The sequence below is a fragment of the Cebus imitator genome, unplaced genomic scaffold, assembly GCF_001604975.1.
Source record: "Cebus imitator isolate Cc_AM_T3 unplaced genomic scaffold, Cebus_imitator-1.0 Scaffold154, whole genome shotgun sequence".
Taxonomy (NCBI): domain Eukaryota; kingdom Metazoa; phylum Chordata; class Mammalia; order Primates; family Cebidae; genus Cebus; species Cebus imitator.
Genome location: NW_016107469.1, coordinates 113,600 through 133,290, shown reverse-complemented (window position 1 = coordinate 133,290; position 19,691 = coordinate 113,600). Strand labels below are relative to the sequence as shown.

At 37.6% G+C, this 19,691-nt stretch overlaps 1 protein-coding gene across 2 annotated transcripts in view; it reads right to left on the bottom strand.

The window, feature by feature from the left end:
- The window catches only part of UNC13C (unc-13 homolog C), a 625,259-nt gene that overhangs the window by 568,733 nt on the left and 36,835 nt on the right, over nucleotides 1-19,691 (bottom strand). For both annotated transcript variants that reach the window (XM_037743781.1, XM_017543349.2), the window contains exon 2: nucleotides 14,682-17,930. In XM_037743781.1, the coding sequence (XP_037599709.1) occupies nucleotides 14,682-17,673 (2,992 nt within the window). In that variant the 5' untranslated portion in view covers nucleotides 17,674-17,930. The remainder of the gene's footprint in view (nucleotides 1-14,681; nucleotides 17,931-19,691) is intronic.

Below are 19,691 nucleotides of genomic sequence, written 5' to 3'. Positions count from 1 at the left end.
GGAAGATGCGGGATTCAAGGCACCATCTGAGAAGCAGAGAGTAGTCCTCACTGGAAAACTGAACTGAGACTTAAACTTCCCAACCTCTGGAAATGTGAAAAAATAAATTTCTACTTTTTATAAATTACCCTGTCTCAGATATTTTGTTATGGCAATACAAACAAAGACAAGGGTAGGAAGAGGATGATGGAAGCCACATTTACTTCTACATAATTTTGCTGCGCCACTTTCAACATTTATACAAAAGTTTTTGCTTACTTATTACTACCATTGACAATAATTTCTAGCCTAATTGACCTTACTAAGATTATCTCTAAGTCCTCTGCAATTAGTTAGAACTTTTTCCACAATTACCTTTATATTGTTCACAGTTTGTTGTATAACAACGAACAGCAGGGGAAGAAGGTATTTGAATAATGGCTGTGCTTAAGGTGTGCTAAGTAAGTAACATTAAGCTTAATGGACTATGGATCTATCACCTCAGCAGCAAAATGAGGATATTAATAGTCATAGCCTCAGGTCTGAATTTGGGCCTTGTCGAAAGTAGAGGCTGTGACAAGGATAAGAGGGTAGGTAACGTGGAAGGTGGTCCCTGGAAGCAGGAAGGAGGGGTAGGGAGAATGAGGTAGTAGGGATGGAGAAAAAAACCTATATAAGGATAAATGACAGGCTCCTGCTGCTACTGCTGCTCCTGCAGACAGTAGGGGCTTGACTCCGCTAAGACCTCCAGACTTGGGTTCAGTGTCCTGCCCTGAATTGCCCTCCCAAAGTTGTGGAAAGCTGCAGCATTTATCCTGGATCTGCTGTCCCCTACTGGTTGAGGGTTGCTGAACAGAATCGCTCCACATCAGGGAAGACTGAGGCAGAAATCTGAACAGATGAAGATGTTCACTTGAGTGAAAGATGAAGCTGAGCATGACCATATGCTCTGGTCCACCAGAGCTACAGCTGAAAACAGAGCAAGGCTGAGTAGGACCACACAGAATCCCAGGGACATTGGCAGCACCTTCTGAAGCTGTGGGAGGCTTAAGTGGGAAAACGCATGCAAAGTGCTCACCTCTGTCAATTTGGCTGCATAAGTTCCATTTTATGACATTGTTTTACTTTCTAAGCTTAATAATAATAGGTAATAATTAGTATTTTAATTGAATGCATTTAAATTAAATTATGATTTAATTATCCAGTTATTTAATTATTTTTTCTGTTTCTTCTCTTCTACTTATAACCACGATGTCCTTCACAGTATACATTCAATAGGTGCTAATAAGTATTTTTAATAAACAATTTAATGATAATATATGAGTATCAGCTACAATGCCTCTACAACAGTCAGCTCCAGAAATAATAGTGAATTGACTTGAACCAGACGATAACGGTATCAAGGAAGAAAACCATGTCTTTGTGTCATGCACTTTCTCCCTGCAGCCCTAATCTTGAGTTCATCACACTACTAGCACTCAATAAATGTTGACTGACTTATTTAGTTCCCTATGTTGAAATTGCCCCAAGGCAGCACTGTTAAAAAGCCAGAGAATGCAGGCAGATGAACACTGTTTTGTGTTTCATGAAAACATCAATAACTAAAGCTATTAATACTGAGTCCTGTTTCACCAAGCTGCCTGCGCCCAGAGCCTTTCAAGAATTCAAACCCCAAAATAATCACAATCAATTCCCAAAATGCTTTCTGGATGGTTTAGTTAAGAAATGAATAGGAAGGTAATTGTAGCATTTGGCTTCCGATTAATGTTTCTCATGAATAGTTTAAAATCAAAAGAAGTCTGTGTTTTTTAGGTAAGTTGCCTCCCTACTGATTAATTACTGGTTTGGCTGAAAATTTACCTTATTTTTATGTATTTATTTTATCACCACATTTTAAGTGAGGAAATGGAGTCAGAGTGAGGTTAAACAACTTGCCATGCTCATTAAACTTGGAGGCTGACTCTGGAGGCCAGGGTTTTAACTACTATTCTTGGCTGACTCATCATTGACCACTGGTGGACACTGAGAAAAACGTCAAGGGTGTCAGGCATACCACCTGCCTCCAAAGAGATGAGGTAGGCAGCACAAAAACAGGAATTTTCAGTGCTATGGGCTCACCATTGTTTTGACTCTACTCTAAAAGCTCAACAAAGACGTTTTTAGTTTTGCGGATTTATATGAATCGCTGGATGCTGAGATGTGATGGATTGGTGGCAGGGTGGGGTGGGGCAAAGCAGAGAGGCAGAGACCAGTTATGAGGCTACAACAATGCTCCATTTTTGTCCATCTGTCTGTCTCTAGCAATAGATACGGTAGTTGCCAAAACTAGGAAAGAGGCAATGGAGACTGAGAGAATGAGAATTTCAATTGAGACAGAGACAATTAGAAGACAAAATTGCCAGGGCTTATTCAATGACTGAATTTGAGGTGATGAGTATATACCCCATATAGGAAAATTCACTTTTGCTAATAAAATGAGAAAAGAGTTCATTGTGTACATTATAAAATCTGAAAGTCTGAAAACCTTAGCTTAGGATATAGGAGTCAAGGTGACATAGACCCCAGCCAACACTCACTACAGTAAGTTCACCACTACTGGTACCTAACCATGGGCAGCTGCAACTACTAAACTGGATTCATTAGTCTGCTCAGTGCTAATGTACAATGTCAGTGATCCCTATCTCCTATTACTTCTTCCAATTCAAAGTCCTGGGGAGGTATTACCAATTAGCCAAGTTTGATGTGTGCTCAAAGCATGGCTGTCAGGGGCCGGGAGAAGGCGCTCCCAGCCCTGTCAGCTTTGTGGCAGCACACAAAGCACTACTTCCATCTAAAGGTTCTCCTACTAGAAGACACCATATGAAAGGAATTCAGATGCTAAACAGCCAAAAAAAAAAAAAAAAAAAAGCAAATGTAAAAATTTTCACTACATTGTGGCAAATAAGCTGCCAAGAAGCACAACCCTGCCTTGAACAAACAAAGGGATAGTGGAGCCATTTATTGAGATAGAAAACCCGGGCGCAGTGGCTCACATCTGTAATCCCAGCACTTGGTGAGGCAGAGGCAAGCAGATTATTTGAGGTCAGGAGTTCAAGTCCAGTGTGGCCAACATGGTAAAACCCTGTCTGTACTAAAAAATACAAAAATTAGCCAGGGATGGTGGTTCATGCCTGTAATCCCAGCTACTCAGGAGGCTGAGGAAGGAGAATCGCTTTAATTCAGGGGGCAGGGGTTGCAGTGAGCCAAGGCTGTGCCACTGCACTCCAGCCTAGGCAACAGGGTGATAGAGTGAGACTCCGTCTCAAAAATCGAAAAAAGAAAAAACTAAAAGAGGAGAGTTCAGAAAGATATCTTGTTTGATGTAACTCCCACAACTCATTATCTCGCTTCTCTTCCATGGCTTTTTCATAGTATCTAGGAGTGAAAAATACAATCTCGAAAAGATTGAAAAGACATAGAAAAGGTGGCCTCTGATTACTACAGCAGATTTGTCTTACACCCTTTGTCTATTTTTTTTTTTCAATCCTCAAATATGTCATACCATTTCCTGCCTGCAGAACATGGCTAACGATATTTCCTCTGCCTGAGAGAATCTTTTCCTTTCTCTTAGCCTAGCTCAATGTATTCATTCTTCAAATCGCAGATCAAATACCATTTCCTTAGGGAAACCTTCTCTAAACTGTAATATGCTCTCTTAACACTTTGTATTTACTTCTACAGCCGTTATCAAAGTTTGAAACAATATATTTGTGTAATTATTAAAATAAGTTCCTCTCACCCACTTAGTGATGACAAAGACCAAATATGACTTGTCACTACTATATTCCAGATGCCCAGCCAGGAAAGTAAATATTTATTGAGGAATGAATGAACCAATGCATGAATTAATGACTGAATGAATAAATATATATAATAATCTAGGTTTAGAAGGAGACAGCCACAAGACACTGATTTGGGATCATCACGACACGAATTGTAACTGTAGCCAATGGAACAAATCAAATCCCTCAAAAAAGAGTGAAAAGAAGACTTCGGATGAGCTATTAATTATCAACTATTAAGCATTTCTTAATGTGATTCATGGGTCACGCTACAGCAAAAGCAAATGGAGGCTGCAAGAAGAAATCTATGTCTTTAACAAATCACACACTGAGGTCAGTTGGGCGGAGCCTAGGGGAAGGACAGCAGGGGGCGGGGAGGGATAACGAGGGGAGAAATACAAGATATAGGTGATGGGGGGATGAAGGCAGCAAACCACCTTGCCATATATGTACCTACGCAACAATCCTTCATGATCTGCACATGTACCCCAGAACCTAAAGTACAATAATAAATAAATTAGAAAGGGATGTGGGAGGGATTTTAGAGCAATAATAATATTCTATTTTTTTTTAATTGGGTGGTGGTTCCATGGTTGCTCACTTTGTGATAACTCATTAAGCTGCATTTATCCTTTTAATATTTCCATATTTGTGTTATGTATCACAAGAAAAATAAATTTGTTCAATTTATTTAAAAAAAAAGACTCCAGGTATTTTTAATGCAGCCTGAGAACCACTAACTTTAGCAGTTAGCAGAGAAATACCCTTGACACAGTCCCAAAGTTTGTATTATAGGCCAGGTGTTAAAATTCTAGAAGAAAGAAGCATAAATGTGCACAGGTAGATAAGGGCATGTTATTGTGCAAAGAATACCAGAGGAGGTTTCAGAAATCCTGGGTCTGTCACCTGATCTCATCATATACTACATTTACAACCTACATAAACTACCGCTAATTATCTTTAGGGAATAGAGATTGAGGGCTTTGGCTATAGTCTGTTCCATTACTGTTTCATGAAGATTCAATACATACAACAGGTAACTTTTTTAAAGGTTCCATTTGCAGTATATTTCTAGAAAATGCAAAGGGGATGTTGATCAGCTTGAGAATTTCCTATTAATTTCTCTCAGATAGTAAAATGCTATTTTAAACATTAAGTAAATTATCATTTTATCTATGTGTATAGGAGCATGAGTGTGTGTGCCTTAACTGTAATCACTAAAGAACAGAAATGTAAATCCAAAACCATGGGCTTTCCACAAAAAGGCATTAAAAGTAAGGAACGCTTAACCTACATCTCTGGGAAATAAGAAGATTACATTCAAGCTGTCATTTCATGTTGCCACTATTATGTGCAATCAACATTTATCACATGTTATACAGAAATGACACCTGGATAATCATGTTGCCTGTAATAATATCATGTAAAATGGGAAAATAGTCTGATCGTTTGAGTGCTGGCTTATGATTTGGGAAAATCGCTTGTAATTGCGTTCTACTGACAGACTGGTGCTGTTGGGTAAATCAACATTTACCACCTCAGTTTCTCCATCTTATGTGGTTGAACGCTGACACTTAATTTCTGAAACCCTAAACTAGGCTGCACGGGGTGATGCTGAAGCAAACAGAATCTGGAAGAGAAATGCCAAAGTACAAATACTGGATTTGCTACTTCTTGCTCTTCTTCCCCTTCCTCTTAGGTAAGTTACAGTATTTCTGTTTTGCATCAATAAAATGGGGTCAAAAATAATACCCATTTCATAGGGTTATTGTGAGGATGTGATTTAATACAGTGTAAAGTATTTAGAAGAGTGTCTGACACATAAGAAATGAACCAATAAATGTTACCTATTATTAAGCTACATACCTTCTAGGGTTCTTAAGAAAACTAATGAAAATATGTGTGTGTGCCAATGCTATATTAAACAAACGCACACATGACAAATTTCATACTCCAAAGTAAAACCATCCCTTTTTAAAGCCATCATGGTTGAGTTAGGGAGAAAATGAAGGATATGTTGAGGGCAGTGAAGATGGTTTGAGGGATGGTGGAGAGATACATTTATTCTAAATAAAGCGACATTGCTCAATGTATCTTGTGACCTTTTGGCATTGCCTATGGATCATTTCTTCTTATTCCACAGTTCTATGAATCTACCAATTATTAATCACCTATATCTTTGGATAGTTTTTTAATATTTGGAGGTAGTTGAGAGTAACTAAATCAAGTTTGATGAGTGAAGTAGTTGACAAGATTCAATAGCATGTTTTTTTTTTTTTTTTTTTTTTTTTTTATCAGAAGCATACAATAGGCTGAAATGAGCCATGGTGTAGAAGTCAATCAATGTATTTAGCTCTGTCCAGTTTTACAGACTATGGAGGCAACCTAAGCTAATACCTTTAGTGCAAGAAACAGTTCTATTTCAGTCCATTTCCCTTGGACTCAGCATCAAAATTCTGCTTGCAAATTGAGCTCCGTCCTTGGATACCATATGAACAATAAGGCCTTAACCTGTTCCAGATACTCATTTCTCACCTTGGGCCTTAGTTTAGGTAACCAGGTAATTCTCTTGATAACCTCTCTAGTGCCTCAATCTCTCCTAGGATTTGTATATCTCTTAATACTTCTCATTCTGGGATGCTGAGAGCATATCCAAGTGATACACAAAGTTAGAGTCCTAAATGCTTTGGAAGCCATCATCTGTGGTCTGGGGCATACTCCCCAGGTTGCAGGTTTTCTCTGCTGCACCGGACTCCCTCTCCTCCCTTACTCCTGAGGTCTATGCCAGAGCCTAAACTGCCCGCTGGCTATACCTCTTCCATCTACCCCATTCTCACCTAATTCACCATAATTGATTAGACAACCCTTTGCTATCTTGCATCAGAGCTCAGAGTTTATCATATTCCACAAAGCAATCTCAAAAATGATTTCTAATTTTTATAAAATATGTCTCTCTGTTTGAGCCTGAAGAAATAACATGAATGATGACATGAGCAGAAACAAAAAAACTATTCATCTGAGATTTTGACATAACATCTCTTCTTGAATCTCTGAGATATGGTAGTCTGCATGTAGGCTTTGCAACAACATCCCTAGTACAACCTGGAAACTGCTATATTTCATTGTCAGTTACTATTTCCCTCCAAAATTGTACCATGACTTTAGAAAGGGCAGGTATTCCAGTCTTATAGTTTGGGAGCCATTTAATAGTCATAATATAACTGTGTTTATGAACCCGTCAACATTTTTGTTCTTCCTGTTCATGGGTCTTTGTATATCATTTTGAATTTCTTACCTTCTATAAAATTTTTTAATTCTCAAAAACTAATCTTATTGGCACTTAACTCCTTCACCCCAAGAAAATCTTTTCAAGTGACTAGCATCACTTCTCCAGACCTACAAAACTTCCTAAAAATATGATACTATCTCTTAGCACAAACTATTATCACTCACTTTTTATTAACAGGGATCAGCATATAACTACATTTGCTAACACAAAATTGGCTGATTCTAGAGGTACAACTTACACAAATGCTTAAAAACATGAGCCATAACCTCTCATGGCGAAACTTGCCTGCACTGGCAACAGGATGTCAGGGAAAGAGCATCAGATTTTGAATCCTGGGCAAGGCACACTAGAAGTCAGCCAACACCCTTAACTCCCTGTTAGGCCTTCCTTGTTTTGCTCCTGTGAGACTCAGTCATCGCATTTGTAAGAAGAGGCCAACAGTACCTTCTTCTCAAAGCTGTGGTGAAGAGTATGAACTTAAAATGTCTAGAACTGAGTCTGACAGAATAGCACACCTATTGGTTTCTTTCCCTTTCTCTTAGTTCCATCTCACACTTTGGCTACAGTTGAGACTAATCTCCTTATACATATTCTCTTTCTCCCCTCTGAACCAATTTACAAATACATATATTCTTGTCTTGCCTCCTGGATAAATTATATCTTTGGGCCTTTTGGGCTTTATCTCTAGCAAGAAGTAGTGTCCACAGCTGGTTCTCTGCTGCTTCTAGGGGTCCTTGGCAACATCAGTCCTCACAGATCTCCTTTCACTCCAAAAGCACAGACAGCAAAAGCAAAATAGACAAATGGAATTACATCAAAGTAAAAAGCTTCTGCATAGCCAAGGAAACAATCTACAGAAAGATGAGACAATCCACAGATTGGAATAAAGTATTACTTGCAAACCATATATTTGATAAGGGACCAATATCCAAAATATATAAGGAACCCAGACAAGTCAACAGCAAGAAATTAAGTAACCTGGTTTAAAATGGGCAAAGAACCTGAGCAGGTGTTTATCAAAAGGATAAATGCAAATGGAAGATATATCAGAGAGTGTTCAATATCTCAGGGAAATGGAAATCAAAACCACAGAGGCTAGGTTAGGGTGGCTTTTGCTTATAATCCTAGCTACTCTGGAAGCTGAGGCAGGAGAATTACTTGATCCCTGCAGTGAACCAGGATCATCAACCTACTCTAGCCTGGATGACAGAGACCCTGTTACTTAAAACAAACAAAAAAACAAAACAAAACAAAACAAAAAGGCTGAAAACCACAGTGTGGTATCACCTCACACCTGCTACAATGACTATCAAAAAGATAAATAACAAATGTTGGTAAGGATGTAGAAAAAAGGAAATTCTTGTACATTTTTGTAGGAATGTACGTTTGCACAGCCATTTTGGAAAATACTATGGAGGTTCCTCAAAAAACTATAAATATAATTACCAGAAAATATGATCCGGCAATCCTACCTCTTCATAGTCAGTCATGTGTTGCTTAACAATAGGGATATTTTCTGAGAAATTAGTCATTAGGTGGTTTCATCATTGCTTGAACATCATAGACCGTACCTTACACAAACCAAACCTCAATGGTATCACCTACTATACACCCAGGCTATACGGTATAGCCTGTTGCTACTAGATATGTTTAGATACATAAACATTTGTCATTTAACATATAAAACATGTCACTCAGAAGAGCAGAAGATCAAACACCGCATGTTCTCACTCATAGGCGGGTGTTGAACAATGAGAACACATGGACACAGGGAGGGGAGCACTACACACTGGGGTCAGTTGGGGGGAAATAGGGGAGGGACGGTGGGGGGTGGGAAGCTGGGGAGAGATAGCAAGGGGAGAAATGCCAGATGTAGGTGATGGGGAGGAAGGCAGCAAATCACACTGCCACGTGTGTTCCTATGCAACAATTTTGCATGTTCTTCACATGTACCCCAAAACCTAAAATGCAATAAAATAAATAAATGGGGGAAAAAAAAAAACACAACATGTCACTATAGTGATTACTATAGACAACTGTAACACATTGGTAAATGTTTGTGTATCTAAGCATATTCAAACATAGAAAAGGTATAGTAAAAATACAGTATTATAATCTTTTGGGACCACCATCGTATATGCAGACTGTCATATATGCAGTCCATCATCAACTGAAATGTCATCATGCATCTCAGGTTTGTATATTCAAAGGAAGTGAGACTGACAGTTCAAAGAGATATCTGCATTTCCATATTTACTTCAGCAATATTCACAATAGCCAAGATAGGAAAGCAACCTAAGTGTCTACCAGTGGATGAATGGATAAAATAGTAGGTGTATACACAATGGAATATTATACAGTCTTTAAAAAGAAAGGAATTCTGTAATTGTGACAACACGAATGTAACTGAAGGACATTATGCTAACAGAAATAAGTCAGGCAGGCAAAGGAACAAAAATACTGTATAATCTCAATGATATGTGGAATCTAACAAAGTCAATCTCAGAGAAACAGATTTTAGAAAGATGATTACCTGTGGCTAAGGGTGGGAGAGGGAGTAAGGTGGTAAAAGGAGAGATGCTAATCAAATGGTAAAAAGTTTGAGCTAGACTGGAAGAATAAATGTTAGTGATATACTTCACGGTATGGTACAGTCAATAACAACATTGCATATTTCAACATTACTGAAAGAATAGATTTGTCATGCTCTCACTGAAAAAAAAAATGTTATGTTTTTAAGGTGATGGATATGTTAATTCGCCTGTTTGAATCTTTCTACAATGTATATATAACTCAAAACATTCCATTATATTTCATAAATATACACAATTGTTATTATCAATTAAAAAAAAAGAGAATAACTTTATGTTATAGATAATTCCAGTGTTTTAGAAACAAAAAATACTAAGACAAAAAGGTTATTGTTATATACTGCATTTTTATGGAACATTTTGCAAATTAAGTTGCCGTCTACTATTACCGATATTTCTATGCTTGAAGGAAGATTTACCAAAAGAAAAAAAAAAAAAAAGACTCAAAGTTGCAAAAACAGATAAAATGTGGAATGATAGGAATTTATTTGTAGACAAAATTTTACACTGAGTGGTTTCTACAGGAAAATCCCCTAGCACTTTTGATATAGATGATTACTAAAATTTTCTATTAATACATACCTATTAAAGAATACATCTATTGCTGTTCTGTTTTAATATGTAGATATTACCAAAGTTTTTTTCATAAAATGTAATAATCTATTTAAATCTAGAGGGATGGCAAATCATCGTTTAAGTTAAAAAAATCACTAATATTTTTCCTTAGACTAATTTTATCTCTTTCAATTTATACAAAGAGAAAATTAAGAATGCTGTGTGGGCAGATATATTTGCTACACAGCTTTTAGAAGTGCTCTTCACATGTGCTCTGATGACCACATTCCTCAGAACCATCAAGTGAGCATGCGAATAGCCAGACTCTATCCTTCTGATCTGGACTGTCCACAGGTGAGCTATTTTACTTTTCACTTTAGATTTTATTGTATTATGTTTTTAATTGTGTGTGTGGTGGTTGCTCTTGTTTTATTAAAGGGCATATATTACATCAGTAACTTGTATAATTTTAAATGCATATGCCCAGCCCCATTGTAGGACCCCCAAGTCACAATGATCTGTGAAAACATGCTTATAATTGGTCATTTTAAAACAACACCCCAGGAACAACTACTGCAAAAGCTTTCCAGATGATTCTAAAAACCAGCCAGATTTAGAACCACTAGTCTAACAAAATATATACCTTAGGAAATTTTATATCCTTACTTGTAAGTCAAATATCCTGACAGTTTTATAATTATTCAGAAAACTAAATATATACAAAGATTTAAAAATCAGGAAGTATGCTAACTTCCAATATCACAGTCTTTCAGAACAAGATTTTTGGTCTTCTGCTAGGAAAATTATTAATACTTCAAACTGACTTTAGGTTATAATTTCAGGTAAAGTGTATCAGATTTCAAATACAACACCCTTGAAGCAGCTGTTCCAGTACAGTATGTATTGCACTCTACAAATCTTGATTTATAGTAGAAACACAAAAAAATGAACTATTTCACATCAAAACCTCAGAGTCCCAGAAACTTAATGCTTTTCATATTAGTACTGGTTTCTCATGAGTATCTCTGAGTTGAAATAAACCCAGTGGCTGACTCTTCCTCATCTATTATCAGTTTTTCCAACCTAAAACTTGAATAATAACAACGTTTGAAGTAAAAAAGCATATTGCTGTTCTAAATAGACAAAGTAACAAACCACATAATTCTGGATACACCAGTTATGTAAGTTTGACATTAAGTTAGGAAAGTTTTCAGCTTCTGTTTCTTCACCTGTAATATGGGATAATAATAAAATAAAATAGCACTGTTATAAGAAGTAAAAGAATGAAAAACAGGTAAACAGCCTAGAAAGTGCCTACCAGTAATTGTGAGTAATAAACTTTTATCTCTATTCATCTGAGCTCTCAGGAGATAAAGTCATAGTCTTAGCAATTAAAAGCCACAGTGTGAATCTGGATTTGGCTTTAAAGTTTGTGTTTTTATTTAGTATTCTGCCTCTCTCAATTTAGGCATTTATCCGACACATACTAACTCAATGCCATGTGGGTATAAAGCACTAGTCTAGGCACCATGCAAGTTAAAGAATTTTTTAAAAAGACATCTTGCCTCTAGATTATTTTGGAATAGAAAATGAGAAATACACATAAATATAAGATGAAAGTCAGCACCGTAAGAGGCAACTATATGGGAATTTTAAGGAGGCAGTAAAAAGTTAATTCCAGTTGATAAGTGTTCCAAGACTGGAAGTAGGGGGGTCAGACAGTCACCATCATGGTGTAGGTATAAAGACAGCTACACAAACGGTACCAACTCAGCAGGGGCCAGCAGCAGTGGAAGAATTTGGCCACACACACTCTAAGGTCTCTCCATCTACTGGAATGCTGTTCAAGGTAAAGGTTCTCTGAAATATTATCACCAAATATCCACATTTATAAACATTGGGGTTTTCTTGTCCTCTGGATCCTGAAGACAACAGTTGAAATAAATAACTCACATGAGTGAGCTTATGATTCCATAAAGCTATGTCAGAGGGACAGCATCCCACAGTTGGACAGCAAGAGCTCTGCACCTCAATCTGGCTAAGGTTACTTATAGAGAAAAGACAGCACTGCTACCTAATGATAACTACATAGCCATGGAGGGAAAAATCTGTTGGCATCTGCCCAAAGCCCAGTAAGCAGATGGCCATGGGCACAGAAACCGTCATGACAATTGGCACCTTTTTGGGATGCTTTGAGCAGGAAAGGGGCCTGGAAAATGTCCTTCTTTGGCTGCCCTTCCATCAGAGGCATATGGCTAGCACAGGATAGGGAAAGCTGCCTGACTGCTGCCAAGGGGAGCAGAGATAGCCTTTAAAATCTAGGCTACTGCAGCTTCCTGGGTAGTCAATCTGGTACCTTTCAGCAACCAGAGACCATCTTAAAGATCCGTGTGCATGCTGATTTCCTCTAGGACAGATGATATCCAACAGATTCCATTCAAAGTTGTCTCACCAGGTAAGAAGCAGCCAAGCTCCAAGAGGATAGAGGAGTCTGAGTCCTCCAAAGCCAGGCCACATATGTCAGGTAAACAGTACAGGATTGTTTTATCTGTGATTTTATTCTTAACAAGGTGGCTCTAGATAATCAAGAGCATGTATGTTTTCCAAGGTTAAGTGCCACCAGATGACTAGGCTTGTTAGCTGGTGGAAGGGTCACCATCGGTAACAATCTGTTTTGCAGTGGCTTGCTCAATAGGAATTTTTAAAAGTTGAAGAAGATCCATTTTCCTGAAATGTATGATCTTGTCCTATTTATGATATTGCCTAACTTTTCAAGAAACTACATTAAGCAATGGACATTAAAACATTTCTCTAACAACAGATATACACAAAACACACACACACACACGCACATGCCCACACACACGCACACACACATGCTCACACACTTAGTTTTTATTTGCCATTGAGCAGGCTTCTCGGAATCAACAGCAAATAAAATAAGTATCAAACTGCTGGCCTGAAACCCAAGAAATAACAACTGAATTTCAGCAACAAAGACTTCTGACTCGAAAACCACTGATACAAGATAGATATTATTACAATATGAATTACATTTGCATAATATTTGACTACTTTTCACTGTTATATCAGTTTTAAATATAGTTGAGAATTGCCCCCACTCCAAAAAAAAAAAAAAATTCACAAAATGTCACAGCAGCCAGTGCATTCAAGATCCCTTTGATTTATATTATTTTTTAAATAAGTTACATAAACTGTTTTGTTTTATAAAAACAGATCTTTACGGCAGCAAAACCTAGTTATTTCAGTTGTCTTAGAAATTCAAATAGTTTAGCAGTAAAGATTTCTGATTACTCAATAATCTTCTCATATCAACCAGAAAATGGCTAGTGTAGAGGAGTCTGATCACAGCTTTGGTGAAGACAAAGAAGCTGTAATAAGCGGCTGGCTGCAGATATTATATTATTTCATAATAGCAAATAACACTTGATCATATATATGAAGTATTACGTACAATAATAGCTTAATGATGACAATCCCATGATCAGGAAACATAATAAGCAATTCATTTATATTGAGATTATAACAGACTATCCCAAAAATATAATTATCATGCAACTAAAATACATAAGAGACTGAAGTAAGTGCAGAGGAAGTTGGGTTGAGAAATAAAAAGTAAATAAACTCATATATTTAGATATAACTATTACTTTCCAGGAGTATATATTTCAAAGCTGTTCCACAAGAAAGCAAGTAATCTTGTTAGTTAAGGTACTCTCTCATTTCCGTGGTGGAGAAGGGACTTTATTTTTAGGGAGGTAACTACTGAACTCTATCCCCTTACTGACCTCTTTTCAAACAATAGTGTGACCACTCAGGCATGGCCTGGGGCCATGGCCCCTCCCTGACTGTGCCAATAGATTGTGAATGAGTCAGTGGTCTTCCATGGGACTGGCCTATCATTAGCCTGTGCTACAAGTTTTCCTGCGGGCAGCCCCTAAATTGTTAATGGATAGGAAAAGAAGTGATTAAGTCTCAGACTTCATCTTTTCAGATTTTTTTTAAGATGAACTATACCTTTCTCCCCATCGCTGTAAACTTAATGAACCAAGAAATAGACCCCAGACTTCTGGCTTTGACCTCTTGTTTTCACTCACCTTTTCTTTGATAACTGAGGCCACAAAGTTTGTTGATATAAAATGAGATCTGTGCCTAAATTAAGCAGAGAAATCTGATCCACAATGTGTTGGGTTAAGTTTGGGCTCATTCCAATATGACCCATTTAAAATATTGTTTGGTTTTAAATCATCAAGCCCAACTTTTTAGGAGAGCTACTTGAGTAAAATAAAATGCTCCTCAAAGTAAGCATGAAAAGTTATTGCAAGTAAACTCTTTCAAGCAAGTTAAAATAGAATATGCTATAAAGAAGTGCTACCCAATGTTAAAACACAATTAGCTCACAATGTAGCATTGAAACATGAATACCTCCAGCCAAGATCTTCTCTTCCAACTCCGCCATTTGCTTTTTATAGGCCCTTAAAGCTGCTTCTTTGAAAGAAGGACGAATTCTCTTTGGCTTTGTGATCTCCACAGGCTGTTCAGGAATGTTCTGATTTTCATCTTCTCCTATTTCCATCTCAGCTGATGTTTCATTTAAGGGTTCTAATCCCTCTTCGCTAACCACATCATCTGCCAGACCATCATAACCCTCATCTTGTGGAGTTTCATAAGGTGTTTCATATGAAAGGTGATCATATTCTTGCATTTGTTCATCTGTTTCAATAATACTAGTCCTGTTTTCTAGTTTAGCAAGGACTTGTTCCATCACTTCAACATAATCTGTTTCATTTTCAGCCACTGGTTCACTATAATCCTCCTCATCCTCTGCTTTATAGTAATAGGGTTCCGTGTAGACATCAGAATCAAGTGTGGTACTTGACTCATTTGCAGTTGATTGAGATAATGTCCGAAATCTCCCCATTAATGAAGAGCCACTGTCCTCATACCCACTCAGACTCTGTGTGCTTTTGTTCCATACGACTTCCAAGGCAGACCTAGCCCTCTGCAGAGTAGATCCAAATTTTGGGAAGCTGAAAGTCTTATCGGAAAGGTCAATGCTTAATCGACTATGCCATGATTTGGGTGGGGCATCCTCTGAATCATCACTTTGCAGTTCACTTTGACTTCGATAGATCATGGACAACTGGTTTTGATTTTGGTATAGCTCATCAGAATTAGCTTCCTGATAAGAGTCATATTGGCCAAGCCACTGGCCTTGTGATTCATTATCCAAGCCAGGGCATGGAGAAGAGTTGTCATCTTGAGTTAAGTCGTAGCTCTCTGAGTCATCTTGAAGGTCACTGCGGCACTTTCCCAAGTCTTTCAGGTCTTTATTGTAAACACCAAGCTGTTGGTCAGAAAAACTGTTTGTTTCATAATCAAAACCTTCCTGGGTAGATGAATCCAAGCCTAAATCAGCTCCTTGCTCTACTTGATTCCATTCCTTCCATGGAGAAAGATCCTCATGTAAAGAGAGCTGGGAATCACTGTAACGACTTTGGTCCCCAGATGCACACACCATGCTATTACTCATTCCACTATCCACAGTTTCTGTGTTTTCAATTTCAGTCTGCCCTTGGATACCCTGAATACTTCCATTCAAACGCTGGTCCTTGGGACTGTCATACAGGGTAGCTGTTCCTTCCTGTTTCCTCTGCCATAGCTCCCGGTCCGAAGATGACAGGAGAGAGCTTCCATTAGTTCTGGTGAAAAGCTGATTTTCTGAGAAATCCTCTGAGTAAGACTGACACAGTTTAGAAAAATCTGATTCAGAACGACTAAGTTTAGCAGTGAAAAAATCACTCTGTGAGTGCCAGAGAGGTGTTGCATCTGCATAATGGGTTGTGGTTTGCTTTTCCAAGATATCTGATTCTGGCAACTGTGAGGAGATCTTATCATAATCTGATTTATTTGAAATTCTGCTGCCATTAGCAGCTTTATTCTTGGATCTAGCAGTGTGCGATTTTGAGCTTGGCTTGGAAGTACTTCCTTTTGTTGGAAGCTCTGACTTGGAAAGCACAGCGTAACTGTTTCTATTGAGGTCAGATTCAAGATCTTCATCACTGTCATCAGGTGACTGCCAATTGTTCTTTTTGATTTTTAGCTCTGGAGTAGACAACTTTATATCCATGCTCTCATATGTCTGAGAGGATGGTATCCCTTTCTCTTTTCTTTCTCTGATGTCATGAGTTAGAATATCTGTTGAGATTCCAATGCCTGTTCCTTTGAGTTTATATGATTTTTTTAAGACAGAATCCCTTTGCTGAGGGGTTTCAAAGTACACAAGTATGGGTCGAGGCTTTGCATTTGGGCAGTCCCTCTGGTGCCCTATCCTCTGAGCAAATTCAATTTTAATAGCATTTGGTGTATCTGAAAAACCCATTTTATCTATTAGAATTTGGTACACCACACTTTCAACATACTCAAATCTTTCCTCAGGCACATTTAAAAATCTCAAGCTTGCCTTGCTACCCATATGACCTAAGTGCTTAATATAATCATGGATGTCTCTGGTTTCCCTTCGAGACTGGACAAACCCTGTACGTAGCTGCTCAATTTCACTTTGTACAACCTCCACGCTGCTGGAGATCTCATCGATGGAGTGTTTGAGAGCATTGACGTGCCCTCGTAGTTCACAAAGTTCTGTTTCTATCTGACTTATTCCCTGAAGTTCCTTAAAGATCATTTCCATGACATCATGTGTTTGGCTAATGCAGCCAGAGGAACTGAAACCTGGATCCAGGGAATTTGTCTTTGGGTTTCGAGCAGTTCTGTCCAAAGACTTGCTTCTTATTCCCCAGGATTTTTTCATGGTGCTTAACTCTGAGTCTGAGGAGACACACTCTTGACTCTTTTTCCATTTTCTCAGTTTTCGTAAAGCTCCCAGTTTTAAGCTATGTAGAGTACGCTCCCCATCGGAGCTACCCTCAGAGGGTGCAAGGCTGCTTGAGCTCTTTCTGTTGCGTCTAACTGGCATTGTGTGTATTGGTTGTGCCTGGTTTTCTGTGCTACTCCTTAGTTCATTTAATGATTCCGAGTAGGAACTCTCAATTGAAGACAGCTCTTGAAGCAGATCCTCATTATCACTGACGATTACTTTAGTATTCTTCCGTAGACCATTGGCAATAGCTACTCGGTAACTGAATGTTGGTGAGAGGGAAAACTCTTTACTAGCCTTGTCTTCCTCAGTGGATAAGTTGTGAGTGGATGAACACTTTGCAATCTTCTTTACAGTGCTTTTAAAGGTGTAAGAAAACTTGGGGGATTTGCTCTGGCCAGCAGTAGGAAGGTCTTGATCCTTTTTTGGCTGACGATTCTCTTTTTTTTTGTTTGTATTTCCCAATTTCTTTGTAAACATTCCTTTGCACAGCTTATGAATGTAAGGTAATATCAAGCTCTTGAAAAAATTAGCCACCATGGAGAGCAAGTAGTGCAAGCTTTTCTGCCCCAAAATAGTAAACAAGGTAGCAGGATGAAAATCTGAAAATCCAAGGCAAGCATCACTGTTCAGATATTCTGTGCATCATTGGAAAGAGCAGGAAGGGCAGGCATGGCTCCGCCACATTGTCGCTATCCTGTGCCAACCAGAAGCAAAGCTCCATCTATGAAAGACATTCTTTCCTGGAGGAGGAGTTTCATGAATCTCTCTCATTTCCACATAACTCCATGTAGCATCTAAAAAGAAATTAATGTTAAAATATGTTAAAATAAATATCAGAGTTCAATTCTAGATTTATTACATTTACAACATATTTCAAAAGTCTTCATAACACACAATGTATGAAAAATTGCAGAAGAGGTAGGAGAATACATGAATTTCAATACACATTTACTTTTAAAATAATTAGTTAAAACAAATCAGTACCATTAACTACATTTATAATGTTTTTTGATAAACCACTTCTGGGTGGGCACAACTGAAATAGTAATAAAAGGTAATAATGATTATTCAGAAAACCTTGAGTAATATGACCAGCAATTTATACAGCCATATTAACTTCATGAAGTCATTTGTACTTTACTTTCTTTCCTAATATCATGTTTACTTACACAAACATAAGAATTTAAATCTAAGTATATTCCCCTCATATTCCAGATACTCAAAATTCACAAATTAATATTATCTATGTATGTAAAACCTGTTTTTATTCAAATAATCTTTTCCTGACTACACATATAAGAAATCTCTATGATGACTAGTTTCTTGAATTATGTGAAGAAAAAGAAAATAAAGCTTACTTTTAATTTTGCTGATTTACCAGCACAGGGCCTTACATGGAATAGGAACTCAAATTTTTGTTGAATTGAATTTACTGTTTTGTCAGTGAAATATTCCCAGAATAACAGTAACAGTCAAAAGGCTTTGTTGGTATTCCAGTATGTGTTTGGGTAGATAATCTGTTTAATTCATTAAAGAACACATCATGGACTACAGATTGTCTCAGAAATTTGCTCTTTTATCTTTCCCTGAACTTGGAAATCTGCCAGTTTCACTTCAATCAGGCTCTGTAGGGGATTTGGGGATACATGCTCTGGCCAGGAGCCAAGCTTCACAAGAGACAGGGGAGTGTAAATGAGAAAAGGAGAAGAAAAGACAGAGAGAAAGAGATGAACTCTAAAGAAGTCCAAGTCTGTCTGGTTTTCACAAATTATCAGAATATAACCCTTCTTCCTAGAAATAATTTGGTATTCATTCACAAACACAAACCAGGAATGTACCTATGCAACAATCTTGCATGATCTGCACACGTACCCCAGAATCTAAAGTAAAATTAAAAAAAAATCATTTTTTATTCTCCTGTGTGACATCTCCTTGTGAAGAAAAGGCTTTGGAAAGTTATGATACAATAGGGTAAATTATTTTTAAACCAATTTTGGTAGAATAAAATTGTCTGCCAATCATTCAATCCAAAATCCTTGGTCTTTCAAACTTAGAAACAAATGCTTCTTTTTGCTTAAATCAAAGTAGCAATTCCATTAATGCCTCTGATATTTTCAAATCTAAATCTCCTGACTGGCATTACTGGTTCAAAGTTACTGTTCTAGGCAATAATTGTTAGAAAAAGTTTGAGCAGGAATGTTCAATGTGAAGTAAAGCCCACCAAATGCAAACTCAGTCCACAGTTGCAAACACAAACCCAATCACAGAAAGCAACCTGTTATTCACTAAGGGCTCCATATTTTTTCATGCCTCAGTAACTTTTATGTCCTCTCTACCCAGTATATCATTCATTATCCAGCCCTCGCTATCTTTAATAATAATGCTGAAACTCAAAACCACTTTCGCAACCACCCAAACTGAGCTCATCTCTCTCCTACCCACTCTTTTGTTTTGTTCTCTTTTTATTTATTTTTTGTTTAAAAAAAAAAATCCACAGATTTTTGGGAAACAACTGGTATGTGGTTACATAAATAAGTTCTTTAGTGGTAATTTGT